Genomic DNA, 18,950 nt, shown 5'->3' on the forward strand with positions numbered 1-18,950 from the left:
GGGGGAAGGCTTAAGCCAACAAGGAGAAGCCATCCCAAGGGGGGACAAAATATAATATCAAAAGAAAACAAACATCAAAACCAGCTAGAGTGGGGGGGGGGGAGCCAGCTCCGAGATGATAAGGACATGACCAGCAAGGGGCAATCACCAAAACCAGCGATAGGGCAAACACCAAAACCAGCGATGGGGGGGTGGAGTTAGCTCCATTAAGAGGGTTGGATGAGATCAACCTGGAGGTTCCAAGAGTTAATGATGTGGGAATATTTTTGGGAGATAGGGACATGGTGGGGGTGAAGGCCATGAAGTGCTTGGGCTTTGGAAGTAACATCAAAGTAGATAGCTTTCCAAATCTTATCCTGAGATCGGGATTTGGGGGTCCATCTACGGATGTTACGTTCCATCCAAAGATGATTCATAGTTGCACAGAAAGCCAATTTACCAACAATGTCACAAATGGAAGAGCCCGAAAATGTCATGTCTACCCATATCCATTCTTTGTCCGAGGGGAGAATGGTTCTTCTAGTCCGCCAACATTTGGAGAGTACGTTTTTCTAGACAAGGGAGGAGAAGGGGCAAGAGAAGAAGAGATGGAGGGTATTCTCTACACCTCAATGGGCTAAGTAATTTTGCTTATAGTTTTTTTTTTTTTTAGGGGGGTGCTATTTTTAGAAACTTGGGTTGAAATTTTCCGAAATTGGGGTTGAAATTTTCAGAACTTGGTCATCTTGGCTTGGGTAGAAACCATCGAAACTTGCGAAATTTCTGAGATTTAGAACTATGATCAATTCAACGGGGCCTCTATTTGCTTACTGTTCAGGATGGTTGCATATTCCCTTCATGTTGCTGGAATCAAGGGACCACTTACCTAAGACAGCTAGCACTGTAAAGCTGATGCAGATCACAGCCCATGGAAGAAGAAAAAGAATTTTCGGATATGGGTTTGGTTCAGCCTTATGGGTCAAATTGAGCCCGAGGTTCAAAAAGTTAGGCTCAAGTTTGACTCTTCAACGGGTTATATGGGTCATGGGCTAGGTAATTTTGAGTTTTATATGTAATGATCACATTTTATAAGCCAACATAGGAGGGATTTTAGTTGTTTCTATTTTTTCAGATTAGGAACTTTCTATTTCTGAGGTTGGTTATGTAAAAGGGAAACTCTCTATATAATGGGAAGTGTTTTTTTTTTTTCCGGATGAATAGACAATATATAAAAGCAAGAGGAATATACAAGGGACCCAAAGGAAAGGGAAGAGGAGATAAAGAAGAGAAAATAAGGGTGGGGGGAAGCTGCACAGCTGAAGCAACTAAGGGAGGAGAGGAGCTAGCGACCAACATAGCCGAAGGAATTTGGGGGGAGAGCAATATAAAAGTAGCTAGACCCCAGGAGACAACAATAAGCTATTCCTTGGGGTGTCCATAATACTCCTACGGGGAAGCATGGAGGGTTTGGTACTAACGTCAAAATAGATGGATTTCCAAATCATATTAAAGTATTTAGAGTTGGTGGTCCATCTACGAAGATTGTTGATGTAGATAAGTCACTTAATGGACTTATTAGATTGCAAATAGGCCTTGTGTTGGGTTATGTATGTGTTGGGCCTTTGATCCCATGGGTTTTATTTGTAATGGGCCACTTTAAAGGGCCTAAAATATGGGTAGAAAGTAGAAAAATGGGATTTATATTAAGTGCTTTTATTTAAGTTGTTTTAATTGTATAAAGGCCCATTGGGCTCATCGGTTGTAAAGTCCTATATGGACTATTAGTTAGTCAATCCTACTCCATGTTGGAGTTATAGTATTAGTCTATTTCAAGTCCTAGTTGTACTAGGAGTGTCTAGTCCTATTTGGAAATTAGCTCCTGGTTATAGTTTGATTGCTATTCTGCCCTCCATAAATAGAGGAGTTTATGTACACATAATGCTCAGATTGGAATGAATGAATTATTGAGTGATTACTCTTTAGCTAAAAGCTGTTATTGAGACGTGAGGTGCCTAAACCTTTGAGTGTGTGATACCTAAAACCTGAGGGGTGAGATACCCATTCCTTTATTATCTTTCGCCCTTCTCAACCCCCATCTGTTCTATTCTTCATTTCTATTTTATTTTCTGTTCTTAATTATTGTTGCTATGAGATTTCCAAGAAAGTTTTTCAGATCTGTCAAGCCCTATTAAATCAGAATCGATCAGCAAAGGAATTCCAGTTTTGAAGTCCAATCGATCTCCAATATCTCCTCCATTTGAAGTCTGATCTGCCTGGTCTTGCTGGGGGGCTGTTCCACATCATTAGTGGATCAATTGATCCATCTTGGAAGAACCATTCAAGGCTACCAGTTGCTGTTCTGCAGAATCTTGAAGTTTTTCTCTCTTCTAGGTCTGATTTTCATGAAAGTGAATATCTCCACAACCGACGGTCGGAAGTCCTTCAAATTTTTAGGTTTTTGTACCCTTCCTAGGGACTACCTATGCCCAAGAGTGCAACTCAATTGGAGTCCTACAGACCTGGCCGCACCTCTCTTTGTCCAGCCATATTGCAGGTCTTTCTCTCTCCTATCTGGTTGGGTTTTGAGCTGGTTTTGCTTCTGTATTGGTATTGTATCCTTGGGGGTTTAATTAATGTCATATTCCCTGGTTTCCTGATCCTATTTGTCTTGTTTGGGGTTTATAAATTGTAGGGGCTAGTTTTTTGTAATCTACTCCTGCATTAATTGTGTTCCATCCAAATGTGAGTGATGGAGGCATAAAAAGCAAGCTTGCGAGAAGAGTCGCAAATAGAGCTACCTGCAAAAGTCATGTCAATCCAAATCCACTCTTGCTCAAAGGGAAGCACATGCCTTCTAGAGGGCCAACAATAATGAAGGACAGGGTTCCAGATAGAAGCAGAAAAGAGACAGGAGAAGAAAAGGTGGCTGGTATCTTCAATGCTGTTCCAATAAAGAGGACAAGTAGGGGGAACTTGGATATGCCTGTAGATAAGGAAAGATTGAGTAGGAAGATAGTTGGAAAGAGTAGTCAAGCAGTGAAGGAGTGGCGGGGGATGTGGCCTTTGAACCAGATAGTATTCCTCCAAGGGACTAAGAGGCCTCTAGCTTGAACTAGATCCAGGTAGAGGAGGAGCTAAAAAGGCCAAAAGAAGAAGGGGACCAAAGAATTCTATCAACTCTACCGTGGCGTCTAGGGGGAAGGGGAGGAGGATCGGACCACTGATTAAAGAGGGGAGGGCTGGAGGTAAGGGGAGACCAGGCTCCATTAGAGATGATGGAGGCTATCTGAGAGTCTTTAGGAAGCCCCTGAGAGTAGATGGACCTGGCAGAGACCAGAGGCAGAAGAATGCCTGTAGAATGCCAAGGGTCCATCCAAAGAGAGGTAGAGGAGCCATCTCCAATGGAGTAGAGGAGATGGCATTAAGGGAAGAAGAGAGTCTAGCAAGGAGAATGTTATGCCAAACCTAGGAAGAGTCAAAAGAGAGGGAAGCTGTCCAAAGGGAGTCCTTGCAAATAAGAGAGGAGTAGACCCAGGATACCCAAATGCTCTTCTGTTTGGAGAGGAGCTTCCAGATTAGCTTTAGGAGGCTTGCCAAGTTGACATCTTTAATTCGACGGATGCCTAGGCCACCTTCAGATTTAGTGAGACAAACAAACGACCATCTAAGGGGGTGAGGGAATTTAGCTGAATCAACTCCTTTCCAAAGTAAGGTGCAAAGACGTGATTCTGCAGCCTTGATGGTGGCCTGGGGGAGCGCGAAGATACCTGACCAATGGAGGTAGCAAGATTGAAGCACCGATTTGATGAGCACTAGGTGTGCTGCATAGGAAAGAAGCTTGCCTTTCCAGAGTTGAAACCTTTTCTTCAAGAGGTTCAACATGGGCAAGCAGTGATGGGAAGACAACCGAGCAGAAATGAGTGGGAGGCCAAGGTATTTGATAATAGAAAGCCAAGGGAAAAGCTTGTTAAGAGGAGAAGATGGGCTTTCGTAGCATCAGAAACACCTGCCAGAAAAGTTGGGATTGAAGGAGGTTGGTACTTGGGCCAGAAAGAGATTTAAAGAGGTGTAAGGAGGACATGATGGAATCAATGGAGGAATAATCAGCTTTGGAGAAGATCATAAAGTCATCAACAAAGGCAAGATGAGTGATGTTGAGAGGCTTGCATTTGGGAAGGGGGGAGATAAGATGGAGGTCCGTGCTAGATTGGATTGATCTAGAAAGAACAAGAGAGAGGGAGAAAAAGATGGCGGAGAGAGGGCAGCCTTAGCGGATGCCTTTAGAGGATGAGAAGAGTCCAGCAGGGCTGCCATTAACTAAGACCGAAAAGCAGGGGGAGGAGATGCAAGAGTGAATCTAATGGATGAAAACATTGGGGAAGGCCATCTGAAGAAGGTCCTTAGGAATGAAATTCCAATTACTGGAATCAAAGGTCTTATGGATGTCAATCTTAAGGAGGGCAGCAGGAGAGTGGCATTTCCTATCGAAGCCTTTGACAATCTCATGGCAAAGAATGATGTTGCCAGAAATACTTCTCCCAACGATGAAGGCTTATTGGTTGGGGCTAACAAGAGAGTTGAATCAGTTGATGACATGCTGAAGATGATTAGAGAAAATTTTGGTGATGAATTTGTAGAGTAGGTTGCAGAGGGAAATGGGGCGGAAATCAGACATGGAAGAGGCACAAAAAAGTATGGTTAACTCCTTTGATCTTATTCGGATCAAAGAAGAAGCTGTGGATGGCCTTTACAAGATCCTCTTGAATGATATCCCGACGGGAGGAGAAGAATCCCGTAATGAAGCCATTAGGCCAGGCGTTTTATTGGGGCTGAGGGAATGAACAGCCAAGACAAATTCCTCATTGGAGGGGATATCCTGAAGTGAGGCTGATAGATTGGGGGGGGGGGGAACGAATTTGTTGAGTAAGAGGTGGGGGAGAATGGGAGGGGGCTGAGAGGAGGAAGGAGGATTGAAAATATCCGAGAAATGCTTGAGCTTTGGTGCTACTGGGGGAGAGAAGGATGGAACCATCTGAAACTGTAAGATAGGGGATGGAGTTGGCGTTGGATCTGGCTTTAAGGGAGTGGTGGAAGTAAGCGGAGTTGGAGTCACTAAGCTCAAGCCATTTGATCCTTTGATATTTTCCAAAGAAAACTTTCTTCTTGGGTTATTAAAGAAGACAGCTCAGAGGAGACTAGATTTTCTTCATCAGCCAGTGAAGGATTGGGGACATCCACTTGGAGCCTGGATTGGATGGAAGCAAGTTTATCTCTGCAGGCAGAGACAAGAGTGGCAGCCAGGGAAAGTTCCTATTAGTTGCTATTTTAGTTTGTTTCTATTTTCTGTAAGTAGGCTACATCCAAATAAGCAAGTGTAAGGCTTCAAGCCATTCTAACAATTTTGATAATGAAGGAATATTGGCCTTTTACCTTTGTTTGCTGTAGGAGGCAATTTTGAGATGAGATGCCCCATTGGTTAGTGAGAGACTGACATAGGCCATAGGTGAGAGAGGCCTTGGTGATGTCCCCTCTTCTATTTTCTCTCTTCTTTCTATTACTATACACTACCTTTTTCAAGTGATTGTTGCTTCTGTTAATGCCTCTCAGAGACACCTGGTAATTTTGAGTTCTCTATTGTAATGGGCCAAGTAATTTTGAGTTCTCTATTGTAATGAGCTATCCTCTTACGTTTTGTCTCGGTTTCTTTTGAAACCAAGATATCGGTCGAAACTGTTGCAGTTGTCCAACATTTAGTTCCATGGTTGCTAATATACAAAAGGAAGTTTGGTGGAAGTTGTAAACTTGCAATTAGACCTGCCCTTCTTCCTTGTTCAAGTCATGTGGTTGCTAACTGCTAAGTACTGAAGTTCTCCTGCTGCAACTATTACTTCTTGTAACTTCTAATCTGGCGTGCAGATTACTAAGTTATTTGGGAGTCTTCTTCAACGAGAAATTGACTTTTCTCCATTGGTCAGATCATTGTATCTGTGTGAGTTTCTAATTTCATATTTTATTCATAACTCTCAATCCAGCCATCAATTGACCACGATACTTGGAGAGTTAGCTCCATTGTCTAGTCTCTACAACTGATCCTACTTTGAAGGTATAGAATTTTGAGAACCAGAATCAAAGAGGAAGAAAGAAGAGAGAGACAGAGATTAGGGAAGAAGAAGATAGACGGCAAGGGAGAGGAGCAGCCAATATATTTCTGGCAGTCTCCCTCCATCATATACTTATAATAAGTAGATCCAAGTACAATCATAGGTGGAATGGGAAAGACAATCCTAGTCTAACTCTAATTTAGGAAACTAGAGATCTAGTCTAACTAGGAAAGTAAACAACCTAATATAACTTGGAAAGTAACTACGATGACCATGCCATGATGGGGACCCTCGCAATATCAACTCAGGCACATCAACATCAACAACATCAATAGATAAAAAAGGTCTTGTCGAACCATCAGCAACGAACAAAATGGACGGTAGATAGTCACCAACATGTGCAATACTTGATCTTCAAAAGGAGAAGATTTGATCTTCAATGTCTGAGGAAGTCTCAGTTTCCAAAAAGGAAGAAAAAAAAATCGTAGAAATGGTGGATATCACCAACCACAATCCAAAATACCATAGCAGCAAACAGGTAACAATGACAGATGCTCTCCTATAATTGCGGAACTTGATTTCCAATAGGGAAGACATGATCTTCAATATAAGGGAAGAACTCGATCTTCAAAGAAAGGAATCAATTCAGTAGCACAAGGTGGACAACCAATCTTCAGAAACACCAATCATGCTTTAACAGAGGTAAAGATGGAGGGTAGCAACTTAGATCCTTAAGCGATCAGCTCATCTTAAGATATCACTTCATTAGTTTTGCCCTTTAAAAGCTACTGATAAATAATCTTCATTGAAAAAAATCTTCTATTGATGAATTGTGCAAGAGCAGATAAAAATCTCCAATCTCTCTCTCACGTGTGGCATTACACGCGAACAAATAATTCTAAAAATTCTCTAATCTCCCCTTCACATGTAGCATTACACGGGAATAAATGATTCAAATAATCAGCATTCCAAAGAATCTCTTAACCAAGAGCATTAAATTATTTCCAACTCCCTCGCAATATAGCAAATAGGAACAAATAATCTCCAAACCATCATGTGAAGCAAGTACTATTTCCACAGAAAAAGAAAGGTGCAAATTCCAAATTGAGGTGATCTCGGGTCCACCTAAGCAATAAGAGGACCCATATATATACCCAATGGCTATTCTATATTTATTCACACAATCCTAGGTTGGAACCTAATTATTCGCCACACGGATGGGAGAAACCAAACAATTATACCAAATAATGCAATCTGGGGTTTGAAAACCCGACTCGGATCATTAATAGGCCCAGTCAATTAACTAATTGGTTCAAACTTAAGACCAATGGCAGATCTGTAATTAATTTGAAGTTTCTAACAAGGAGTGGCCGACTTGTAATTAATGGGATTCAAGTGAATGGGAATATATGTAAGGTGTAGGAGGGCAGAATTGTAAATAAGGTAGGTAAAGAAGAGGGGAAACAAAAGGGGTTTTATAATTATTCTTCAACGGTACACTTGAAAGAAAATAAAAATAAGGGACCTGAAGGGAATTAGAAATTGGGTGAGTCTTGGCAACAACAAAGAATCTGGATATAGGTTTAATTAAAATAAAAGGCAGGATTGTAATTTAAGAAACTCAACAATAAAGAAGGGAACAAGTGAGTGGGGTTTAACGTGTCAATGGGAGGGGTGCTCTTGGAATTGAAACAAGTAGAGAATAGATAGAATAACATCAGGAACATGGAGGGGTTTTATGTAAATATCATCAGATGTCCTTGCTTGTAATTTCCAAAAGACCTATGCCTTCTTCAACCTACGTAACAACACAGGGGCTAGTGGAAACACCCCACGATTTGGATGGGTAGAGAACCCATCGCACACAACCCCAGTCAAACCAAGGTTTTGAGATAAAGTAATACCCTAAAGCCTTTTGAATCCAGTGCACAACCATCCCAATGAGAAAGCAAAGAAGTGGCATGTAAACTCTGAAACCGAACCTGGCGACAGGGTAGTGCCCTGTTGTGGTTGCTGATTGTCTCACGCAACCAACAGTAGAAACCAAGTCGATGCCGTTGGCTTCAACAGAGAACCATGGTGGTGGAACACATAATTTCAATCTCCTCTGTAACAGCATCACAAAAGCACCAATAGCCAAATCAAAGAACCAATGATAATTGACGTAGCAGGTTCAGCAACATCAAACACCACTAGCAAAGATTTGGGGTCATGTAACACCGCTGCAATCGAAGAACCACGAGCAATCGTGCAGCAGTAGCACAATGATGGAGAGAACCAGAAAATTACAAGCCAATCGACTCGTTTAGAATCAATCCGAGAAAGATATTGAAGGGGAAAGCCAATACGACCAGAAAATTAGCAAATCAGGGTCTCGCTTGTAGCAAGACAGCAGAAAACTCGGGGAATGGCAAATCTACCCAGTTGGGAGAGACCTTCATACACCATCTGTGAAGATAACCAGCAACGAGAGGAAAAACAAGAACCAGAAACCTTTATAAGAAGGAAGAAATAAAAGGATTTTTTTTTTCAGCAATACTAATCAAACACTGTTTAATCTGATTCTTCTTCTTCTTCTTCTTCTTCTTCATGGCTCTGATACCATGTAGAAATTTGAGAACCAGAATCAAAGAAGAAGAAAGAAGAGAGACAGAGATTAGGGAAGAAGAAGAGAGACGGCAAGGGAGAGGAGCAGCCGATATGTTTCTGGCAGTCTCCCTCCATCATATATTTATAATAAGTAGATCCAAGTACAATCATAGGTGGAATGGGAAAGACAATCCTAGTCTAACTCTAATTTAGGAAACTAGAGATCTAGTCTAACTAGGAAAGTAAACAACCTAATCTAACTTGAAAAGGAACTACGATAACCATGCCATGATGGGGACACTCCCCCTATCGTGGATGCATATTCCAACAGAAGGTGATCTGTCCCGTAGTCTGTGAGAACCTGTTTGTTACTATATCTGAATTCCCTAAGTTCCTTTTTTATTCTCTCAATTGTAACTACCAATCCCACTGTTGGATCTCCACCTTATTTGGATATATCTTCTGCCATATACCTACACCTGGCCAAAACTTGGCTTGATCTAAGTTTTGTCTCTATAGCCATTGAACCCTTTGTTCTGCTGGAATCTTACCCTATGGTTCTGCTTGTTAGTGGGGTATAACTACGTGCTGTTTTAGTGAGTTTAACCCCTAGTTAGTTAAAACATGTTTAAACTTTTTGGGCATTTTAAACGCGTTTTAACCAAATGCTTCACAAAAGTTGGTAAAAAATGGAAACGGATAGATGAGAAGTTCGAAACGCATATCTGGCTTTTCGTTTGGAAAAAAAAAAAAAAAACACCTATATTAAAAAGAGGAAAAAACCAAAAATCCCTGTAAAGTAAATTGTTGGGAAATGTGACAACTGACTTCAACTAATAATTTTGATATGTACTGTCTATACACAGAGAAATAGGATATTTTGATTTCAGTGGTAGGTATTTTTGATTTTTAGTGTCTATACACAGAGAAACATGCACCAAACCATCTAAAATACTTAATGCATTAGATTTAGGCCCTTTTCAGTATCATTTCATTTTTATTTTGACTCACAAATTTATTTTATTTTTTTTATTTTTGTGTGTGTTTGTTTGTGTGTGTGCGGTCTAATTTATGATGCTTGTTTCTATTTATAATATATAGAAAACACACACACACACACACACACACACACACACACACAAAAAGAAGAAGGTTGAGAGTCAATTATGGTTTTTCGCTGAAAATGGTTTTCAGCTGTTTTTGCGGAGAACTTTAATATGCACTGTGTTGCAACTGATCAATTTCGAGGTCAATTATAAAATGCCACACAACAGATATAGCACAGCTTTCCTTCCCAAAACTCTCTCTCTCTCTCTCTCTCTCTCTCTCTCTCGTTCCCTTCTGTCTTCTTCTTATTGAGTCCGCCACCACCACCAGCACCTCCTCCCTCTGGATATTCTGACCCTGCTGCCGTTGCTGCTGGAGTTCCTCCACTTTGCGACCTCAAAGCCGCCACCAGTAACTTCAGCTCTGACTTCATTGTCTCCGAGAGGCGTGAGGAAAGCCCCCAATCTCGTCTACAAGGGCGGTCGATCTGATTCAGATCTTGATTTCAAATCTCTATTTGGATCCATTATTTCTTCACACACAGGAACGAGAGGAGGCTTTTGCACTCCAATATGGTTCAGAGGCTCACCTATAGGATATTGGATCAGGTCGACTTCAGTTCTTTGGTTGATTTGAGATCTTTTTCTTTTGGGGGGGGGGGGGGGAGTTTTCTGTCTGAACCTTGAAGACCTTTGATCTCCCAAGTTCCTTGCCTGCTGCTGCCCATCTTGGGAGAAAGAGATTTGTAAGGAATATGGGTGAAGGGGACATCTCTTCACTAACATCTTCAAAAAACCATTTTGCACATAGGGATACCAAACCTATTTCTCATTCTATATTTTATTATGTCTGTAGTTACAAAACCATTTTATGTTTTGATAAAAAAAGGCTTTCATTAAGGACTTTTGTTAAATAGGCAAAAATAAAAAAGAAAAATAAGACCAAAGAGGGCCTTATTGTATATTTAACTTTTGGTTAAAGGTTGTTAAAGAAATAATTTCTCAATTTATGCATGTATATTGCCTTTTTTTTTTTAGCTTCATATTGTGCAAATTTAAAGGTTTTAAACACGTATTGTTCGTTTTTCGTTTTTTTTTCTGTATCTTCCATATTTGACTGTATTTTTGACCGTCCGGTTCACGTTTTGATCCATTTAAAACACGTCCATGCTGAACACTTTTTTTTTTTTTCCAGTGCCCATTTTAACTTACAGAGGTCTAACCCTATTAAAAGTGCCCCTTCCCTTGTGCATATATGACATATGTCTACACTCCAATTCTAAGATTTGTCTCTCCTGTGTTTGGCTTAGAACTTAACACCAAACACTTCTGCTTCATGCTTTCCCTTAGTTGGTAAAACTTCCTCAGCAGATAATTTATAGCCATCTAATCTTTCGCTCATACTTTGAGCTTTAGTTTGATGTACGCCTTAGAAATGGAATCTATTTAAAAGGGGGCCATATGACTCAGTCTTATCACCAGACGTGCTATTTGATTTTTTTATTGTGGTTCTTTTAGACCTTCTAATCCATTGTCATAGGTGGAGATATAATGCAATACACATCTCAGAAACAGATCCCCATTTGAAGGGGCCATATGTCTCGAGTATTGTGACAGACATCCCATTTGATTGTTTTGTTGTGGTTCTTTTAAACCATTTTAGGCAAAAGGTTCTCTCGACGGGCAAGTCAATGAAAAGTAGGTGGACAACCACACCTGATTGTGCCATGTGGAAGGGTGATTCAGCCCTTCTTACTGTTGAATATGTGTAGGGATGGCCACATGTAAAACTCCATCCCCAAATTGAATCAAATACCCTCCTCCTGTGTAATGGCATGCTTTCCTCTGTATGTCCATGCATGCCTACTGGTATTCCTGACATGTGAGCAGGGGACCTTGGCATTTACCTGTTCACAAAATTTCAGCCCCATACATCCTGCCACGTAGATATGCAGGTTCTTGTCTGCCTATTTATGTAGATATGCCTGTCAAGAGAAACTCAACCCTTTTATATGACTTTTCTTTTGGGATTAAGTCTTTATATTAGAAAATTGCAAATAAAAAAAAAAAAAAAATTTCCTTTACGAATAACTGAGAGGTCTATGTTCTGAGGCTTGATGATAAAACAGATGACCTAAATTTTGCCTTTTTGGAATTATATTTACTTATGAATTTATTATTTCTGGATTTTATACATCCCACTGTAACTATATTCTTCTCCTTAATGATACTGTTTTACTTAGAAGTAAATTGATGTTGCTATGATTTAACCCCCCACCCAAAAAAAAATAAAAATTGATGTTGCTATGCTTATTGTCTATTGCATTTTCAAGCTTCTCAGGTCTTATCCAAGAGCCAAAGTGTAGTAGTTCAGCATATGGAAAGAAGCCTTTCAAACAAAATGCTCCAATTGTTAGTCATGCCCAAAGAGATTATGGAGAAACTTCTGACCATTCCTTGGGCGGGAATCTTGTTAATGTATGATACATTTCACTATTTCACTCTCTTAAAATTGGGCTATTCTATTGCCTGGACTTAGAAAGAATTGGAAAATGCAGGATCTACCAAATTCTGTTTCTTCAAAGAAACCCAAAGTCAAGAAGAAAGGAAGTGACGACATCTCTGTCACAAGTGGGCCAGATTCTTCCGAGATCCAAGGTTGGTATATGATTCTTTCATCTCAATTGCACTTAACTGTTATCCATCATGTGTATGAATTGATGCCTAAGTTACTGAATTTTTAGAGGGCATCATCAAAGGCTTTTGCAAGGTGGTGGAGGCCTTGTGTTTGAGAGCAGAATCTCTTAATGATGATGAGGACGAAGCGGAATGGATTTCATTGCCTCTTGCTGACCTTAAAATTCTTGTAAATGAAGTCATTTCTATCCGTGCAAAGAAAATTCTACACCTGGTTCCTGTGGATAGTTTTGTAAAACTTCTAAATGTTCTGGATCGTCAAATTCATCATGCAGACGGATTGTCCATTGTTGAAAATGAAAACGTAAGTATACTAATGTTATACTTCAAAAAAAATCAGATTTGTTCTAGAGAATGCAATTTCTGTTCTATCAAACGAGCTAATTATTGTGCCCCATAAAACATCACATTTTAGAGAACCATGTGGAAGTTTGGAATGGCAGGATGTGCTCCATTTGGTTTTGTTGATGAAATCTGTTTTCATTTCTTCCCTTTTTATTATTCTCATTGTTCTATCTTTTGTTACCTTCAATGGGGAAAATGATCTTTGGTTGAGTTAATGAGTTGGAGAGAATTATCTTTGGTTGTAAAATTGATGACACAATATTCTTCAAACTGGGGAAAGAGGGGTGGTTGATTTTCGCTCTTCAGTCTGTTCTAATCTCAGCTTGTACAATCAGTGTGGACTGGTTTGTGGCATCATTATTGAAGTATTACTATTGGGTCTCAATTTCATTATATAAGGCTTGCCAATATGTTCATGGAAGTTTACTTGAACTTATACTCTTCCATAACTTTGTATGTAACCCTTGTATGGACGGCTACATGATGAATTTATATGCATACCATTCTCTATGAGAATAGGCATTAGGACATGAACTTGATTACTGGATTGGCTGCATGGGGGAGGGTGTTTGGATGTGGTTGAGTTTAATCTTTAATCTATGCTTATATGTACTGTAATCCTAGTTGTCAAGGCGACTAAGTGACCCATGACGTTGGAGGGGGGGTGCTTAGGTGACAAGGCTCCCTAAGGATTCGTTAATGATTATATATAATATAACAATGATAATTTTATATAATTATGTTTATGTGCAACATAGAAGCCATATCAATGCAATTGTGATATAATTAAGCCAGTAATGGCCTGGTGTTAGAAAACCATCATGTAGTAAACAAAGCATATGATATAATGTAAGCATATTCATAAAAAAACAAAGCAATAAACCTATATCAACGTAAACCCATGAAGTGGCAACAAAGTGTGTTTTCGCCTTGGATCCAAGAAAGAGCTTGGATGCCTTTACAACAATGTCAGTAATTTGTAAAGTTGTTTTTGGTTATGATATGAAATTATGAACATTGATAAACCCATAGTTGTCACGGCGTCAAATCGATCCAAGGCGGTGGAGGGGTGGCTAATTGATTTGGCTATGAATTGCCCATTATGGAGTTGTCATGGCGGTCAAATCGCCCATGTGTCATTTTTTATTTTCCCTATTTTCAAAAGTTATTTAATATGCTACTTTTTTATTTTCCTTATTTTCTAAAGTTATTTAGCATGCTACAAACCTACAATATATACTTTATAACATATAAAACCAACATTAAGCAATATCAAATCATAAAAAATCAACATAGTCCTATCAAAATCACCCTGCATTTTACAAAAAATTGACCGCTTAGTGAATCAGGTGTGACCTGGCTTCCATGGTGGTGCCATAGCGACGCCTATCAGCCAATGGCTACCGCCATTTGTGAGTCACATAAATTGTAGCACTGCCATGAACTTCTTTTTCCGCTAGGACGCCAAATCACCTCCTTGGCGACGCCATGATGACTATGGATAAACCTATTTGAACTATCTCCCCTGATTTTTCATGTCTCTTGTTTTCTGTGCTATATAAAATTTGGTACTTTCCACTGCAGCTCCCTAATGTTAGGGGAAATGGTGCCTGCTATCCCACATCTGCCTGTATGTACCTATCTTTCCAAAACATTAAAAGGGGTTATGGCCAGTTAAAAGGGCATTGCTTTTACCAAAATGCCCTCAATTTCTGGTTTAGTTCTGTAGTTTTAAAACTTGGTGTCAACTGAAGGACCAGCTGTTCCGCTCAGGATCAGTTGCTCATGGATTTCCAATGCTGCTCCTCTTTCTTTCCAGCAACGGAAACTGCACAGCCCTCTCTATATCTTCCCATGTTCAGTTGCTGGTCTTTTCTTTGTCCCGCCTCAGCAATAGCTCATCTCTCTTATTTTCAGTCTCGGGGAGATTTTCCTACCATCTTCTTCTCTATTTTCAGTTTTTCAGTGGCTCCCTTCATTTCTGACTTTCTGTAATCTCCGTTTTAGTCTGGCAGTTTCCCACTCTCTTTCTCTTCCTTCTTGTCTGTATCGATCTCCCTGCAATTTCAGTCTGGCGTTATTTTCCCTTTATCTATACAATCCCCCTGGCTCAAAGATCCCGTCGTACGGCAATTGCCATTGATGTGTTTGTTACTACTGGTGCAGCAGAGCTTGGTCTTCTCTTTTGAAGAAGAAGAGCTTAGGAATTGTAGCAAATCCCTATTCCGTAAAAGCTGAGTCTGTCGAATTCCATCTGTCACCAAAGTGGCCATTAACAACAGTGACCTTGATGCCAAGCTCCTCCATGGGAATGTTAGAGATTATGAAGTTTTGTTGTTCTCCCCGGGAACATTCCCTTATTTTTCTTCTGTGGATTCAATCATTCTCCTTTTTTCCCCACTCTTTCCCTTGCAATTTCACATCTGTGTCGGGTTCCAACAACAATTGACTTGTAATTTTCCCTAATTCAAAAAGAAAACTGGTAATTTGCGATGTCAAAATTGAGAAGAGTGTCCCTTATGCTGTTTATGGTGGTCTTTGTGGGTTGCGCATTGGGAGAATTGGTGGGAACCTTAAATCGTTAGGCCCTACTTGTTTAATGGAAATAAGTGGGGTGGGATACTCTGAAGGTTTTCTTTCCATAAATTCCAAAAACCTAAGTTGTTTGTGTAGATGGGGTGGGAAAGTAATAGATAATATGTGTTAATATGCTACAGTGCATTCAATGCTTTGTTTGCTTATGTGGCAAGGGAATTATTCCACCTCACCCTTCTTCAAAGTCCTATCATATTGGATATGATTTTTTGGGAAAGGTGAGGATATAGATTATATCATTATTTTATTATTCCATGTCATCATTTACTACACTTTCCTTTACTCGCCTTTGTTGTCCCTCTACTCCATTACATGTGGGGTCCACGAATTTTCCTTTTCCACTCCTTTTTGCCCGCCAAACAAATGGGGCCTTAATGGGAGAGGCCATAAAGGCAAGAAGGTCAATTTGAGAAAAAAATGAGTCATGTGACTGCTAAGTTAATGCCTAATGCCTAATGCCTAATGCCTAATGCCTAATGCCTAATGCCTTTTAATTTTGTGGGACCTTGGCTGCAGTCGGGGCAAACATGGGATGGCAGACAGTGTCCTCAAATGTAAAGGACCTGTTACACAATTTACTCTATAAAATTTATAGGGTCATTCCCTGCTTTGTCTCTCATAGTAATTTGCTCTCTGCTAGTTTAAATCCAGATGCTCTACAAGAACCTTACCATTGATTGGATGATCCAGACTAAAACACTATGCTGCACATTGGGGAAAAGGGGAAAGGAAAAGGGATTATTATAATAGCGTAATGAACCGCCTGCTAGGACTTAGTGAATAAACATAGATGCGTCACATTTTTCTTATGGAACCTCAGCTGCTTCCTTCTCATTTTCTAATAGGTACTGCTTTTCTTTTTCTGCCAGGATGAATCGGATATTGTCTCGGTAGTTATGTGTGGATTGGAGTCCACTCATGTAGCTTTAGCTGTGATGGCTCATCATGACATGCCAAAGCAGCTCTACAAAGAAGAGGTTCATGCTCCATGCTGGTCTTCCTTACTCTTTTAACATTTCTTAGTTTCTTCTCTGTAATTATATGTGATATTTCCTTGTCTTCTGTTATATTTTGGTGCACCATTTAATTTGGCAGAGTCTGATTTTTTTAGCTTATCCATATCAGATTATTGAAAGAATTATGGACTTCTCTCGGCATCAGATCATGGAATGCATGTCAGCTTGTGATCCATCATACCGTGCACTGCATAAACCGAGTGAAAATGGAGCTCTTGTGGGTAAGCTTCGCTATTTTTATATGAAGAATTGTATTTATGTTACTTGTAATGTTGCTTTGTGCAGTCTTGTTCTACCAATGCTGACAGTTTTGACATTGTCTGATCTTATTAACTTGCATGGACTTTTTTCTTTGACCCCTTTTTCCTTGGTTCTTGAGCCTTTCCTATCTCACCTTTTGGTTTGTTTTGTTTTTGTGTGATGTCAACCAAGAGCAACTTGAAAGTTTTGGTAGTAGTATGTAGTAGTTGCAATGCGAAATGAGGTTATTATTTTCTTCTCATTATTCAGGAGAGGATGATGAAGAAGATGATACTGAATTTGGTTCTGCAAACAAGAAGCGACGAAGTATTAAGAGTGTTAAAATGAAGAAGTCAACCATTAACAAGTAGGATTATCACTATTTCCTTTCTTTCCTACCCTGTAATGCCATTCTTTGTGATGATTGGGTTCTAATTGTCGTCCTGGTTGTTAATTTAGGGTTTCTGCTGCTGTTAATGCGCTTCTCCAGAAACTTTGCACCATTCTTGGTTTCCTTACGGATCTTCTGTCCATAGAGCGCCTATCAGATAGTTGCATCCTACAGTTGGTGAAGACAAGCTTTGGAACCTTATTGGTGGATAACATCCAGCTCTTGCAGTTGAAGGCCATCAGTTTAATCTGCGGGGTATTCAAGTTCATATACTTGTATATTTATAATTTGTTCTTCGATCAACCAAATCAACCAATACCAATTTCTAGCTCTTATCAATTGCCAGGTATTTTCTTCATACACACAGCATAGGAATTTTTTGATAGATGAAACAGTGCAGTTGCTTTGGAAGCTACCATCTTCTAAGCGAGCTCTTAGGACTTACTATCTACCGGCTGAAGAACAAAAGCAAATACAGATGATCACTGCCTTGCTGATTCAGTTAGTTCAGTGTAGTGCAAACCTTCCCGAAGCATTGAGGCAAACACAAACTGGCAGTCGAATCTTGGAGGTTTCAATTGATGCTAGTTTTCCAACCAAGTGCCATGAAGCTGCCACTGAGGCTTGTTGTCTTTTTTGGTCTCATGTTCTTCAGAGACTTACTACTGCAAAATCTCATGAAGCTTCTGAGTTGAAGTTGATGTTAGAAAATTTTGTTATGGATCTTCTGACAACATTGAACTTACCTGAATATCCTGCTTCTGCTCTTATTCTTGAGGTAATAATTGTCAACAAAGTTGTTATCAAGCATTACATTTTTGTTCATATTGATGTAAGCATACCTGCAGGTTTTATGCGTCTTATTGCTCCAGAATGCTGGACTTAAAGCCAAAGATATATCTGCACGTTCCATGTCCATTGACCTTCTTGGAACAATTGCTGCGAGGTTGAAGCGGGATGCTGTCCTCTGCCATACGGATAAGTTCTGGATTGTACAGGAGTTGGCTGATGGAGACGGGGATGATCATGTGTATCCAAAAGACGTTTGTTCAGTATGTCTTGATGGAAGGGGTGGAAAGATGGCATTTGTTTGTCATGATTGTAAGAGATTGTTTCATACAGATTGCATGGGAGTAACAGAACATGAAGTTCCTACCTGTGGTTTGTACTGTCAGTTTTGCCTCTGTAAGAAGCAGCTGATTGTTTTACAATCATATTGTAAATCACAGTGCATGGATGATGGGAAAAAGAATCAACATGTGTCAGAAAGAACTTCTGAAACTTCAGAACCAATTACAAAATTGGAGATTGTTCAACAAATGCTTTTGAATTACCTCCAGGAAGCCAGTTCTGCAGAAGATGCATGTCTTTTTGCTCGGTGGTTTGTTTCTCAATTGAGTGTTTTTTTATTTTATTTGCTTTTTTAAATGCAAGTCCTTGTTTGCATTGATATATACATTAGGTAGTTAATGCAGGTTCTATCTTTGCCTATGGTACAAAGATGACCCCAAATCACAGGAGAAGTTAATTTACTACCTTAGTAGACTCAAGTCAAAAGCAATTGTGCGGGACTTTGGCACTCTTTCTTCTTTACTAACAAGGGATTCAGTGAAAAAGATATCTTTAGCGTTGGGGCAAAATAATTCTTTCTCGAGAGGATTGAATAAAATTCTTTATTTGCTTTTGGTAAGTACAGTATAATATGTTCACCACTTTTTGTTCCATTTTTAAGTTATGCTAATCTTATTAGTTCCTAATGTGTATTTTCTTGATCTTCTTAGTTCCTAATGTGTATTTTCTTCAGGCAAGTTTAGGAGAGAGCTCTCCTATAATAAGGGCCAAAGCATTGCGTGCGGTAAGTAGAAATTTCCTATACCGTCCACATTAGTTGTGAAGCATGTGAGGAAACTGATTCCTCTTCATGGTACTGTTGAAGTAACCCCATAATTTT

The 18,950-nt window shown here is 39.7% G+C and overlaps 1 protein-coding gene across 1 annotated transcript in view; it reads left to right on the top strand.

Moving 5' to 3' along the window:
• Positions 1 to 18,950, top strand: part of LOC122077814 (sister chromatid cohesion protein SCC2-like) — a 73,519-nt gene that overhangs the window by 29,800 nt on the left and 24,769 nt on the right. Inside the window, exons 3-13 of the mRNA XM_042643706.1 lie at positions 12,057 to 12,193; positions 12,274 to 12,373; positions 12,460 to 12,716; positions 16,222 to 16,329; positions 16,478 to 16,589; positions 16,879 to 16,975; positions 17,068 to 17,254; positions 17,346 to 17,777; positions 17,848 to 18,380; positions 18,475 to 18,685; positions 18,804 to 18,854. Of these exons, the coding sequence (XP_042499640.1) occupies positions 12,057 to 12,193; positions 12,274 to 12,373; positions 12,460 to 12,716; positions 16,222 to 16,329; positions 16,478 to 16,589; positions 16,879 to 16,975; positions 17,068 to 17,254; positions 17,346 to 17,777; positions 17,848 to 18,380; positions 18,475 to 18,685; positions 18,804 to 18,854 (2,225 nt within the window). The remainder of the gene's footprint in view (positions 1 to 12,056; positions 12,194 to 12,273; positions 12,374 to 12,459; positions 12,717 to 16,221; positions 16,330 to 16,477; positions 16,590 to 16,878; positions 16,976 to 17,067; positions 17,255 to 17,345; positions 17,778 to 17,847; positions 18,381 to 18,474; positions 18,686 to 18,803; positions 18,855 to 18,950) is intronic.

This window comes from Macadamia integrifolia, chromosome 5 (genome assembly GCF_013358625.1).
Source record: "Macadamia integrifolia cultivar HAES 741 chromosome 5, SCU_Mint_v3, whole genome shotgun sequence".
NCBI lineage: Eukaryota > Viridiplantae > Streptophyta > Magnoliopsida > Proteales > Proteaceae > Macadamia > Macadamia integrifolia.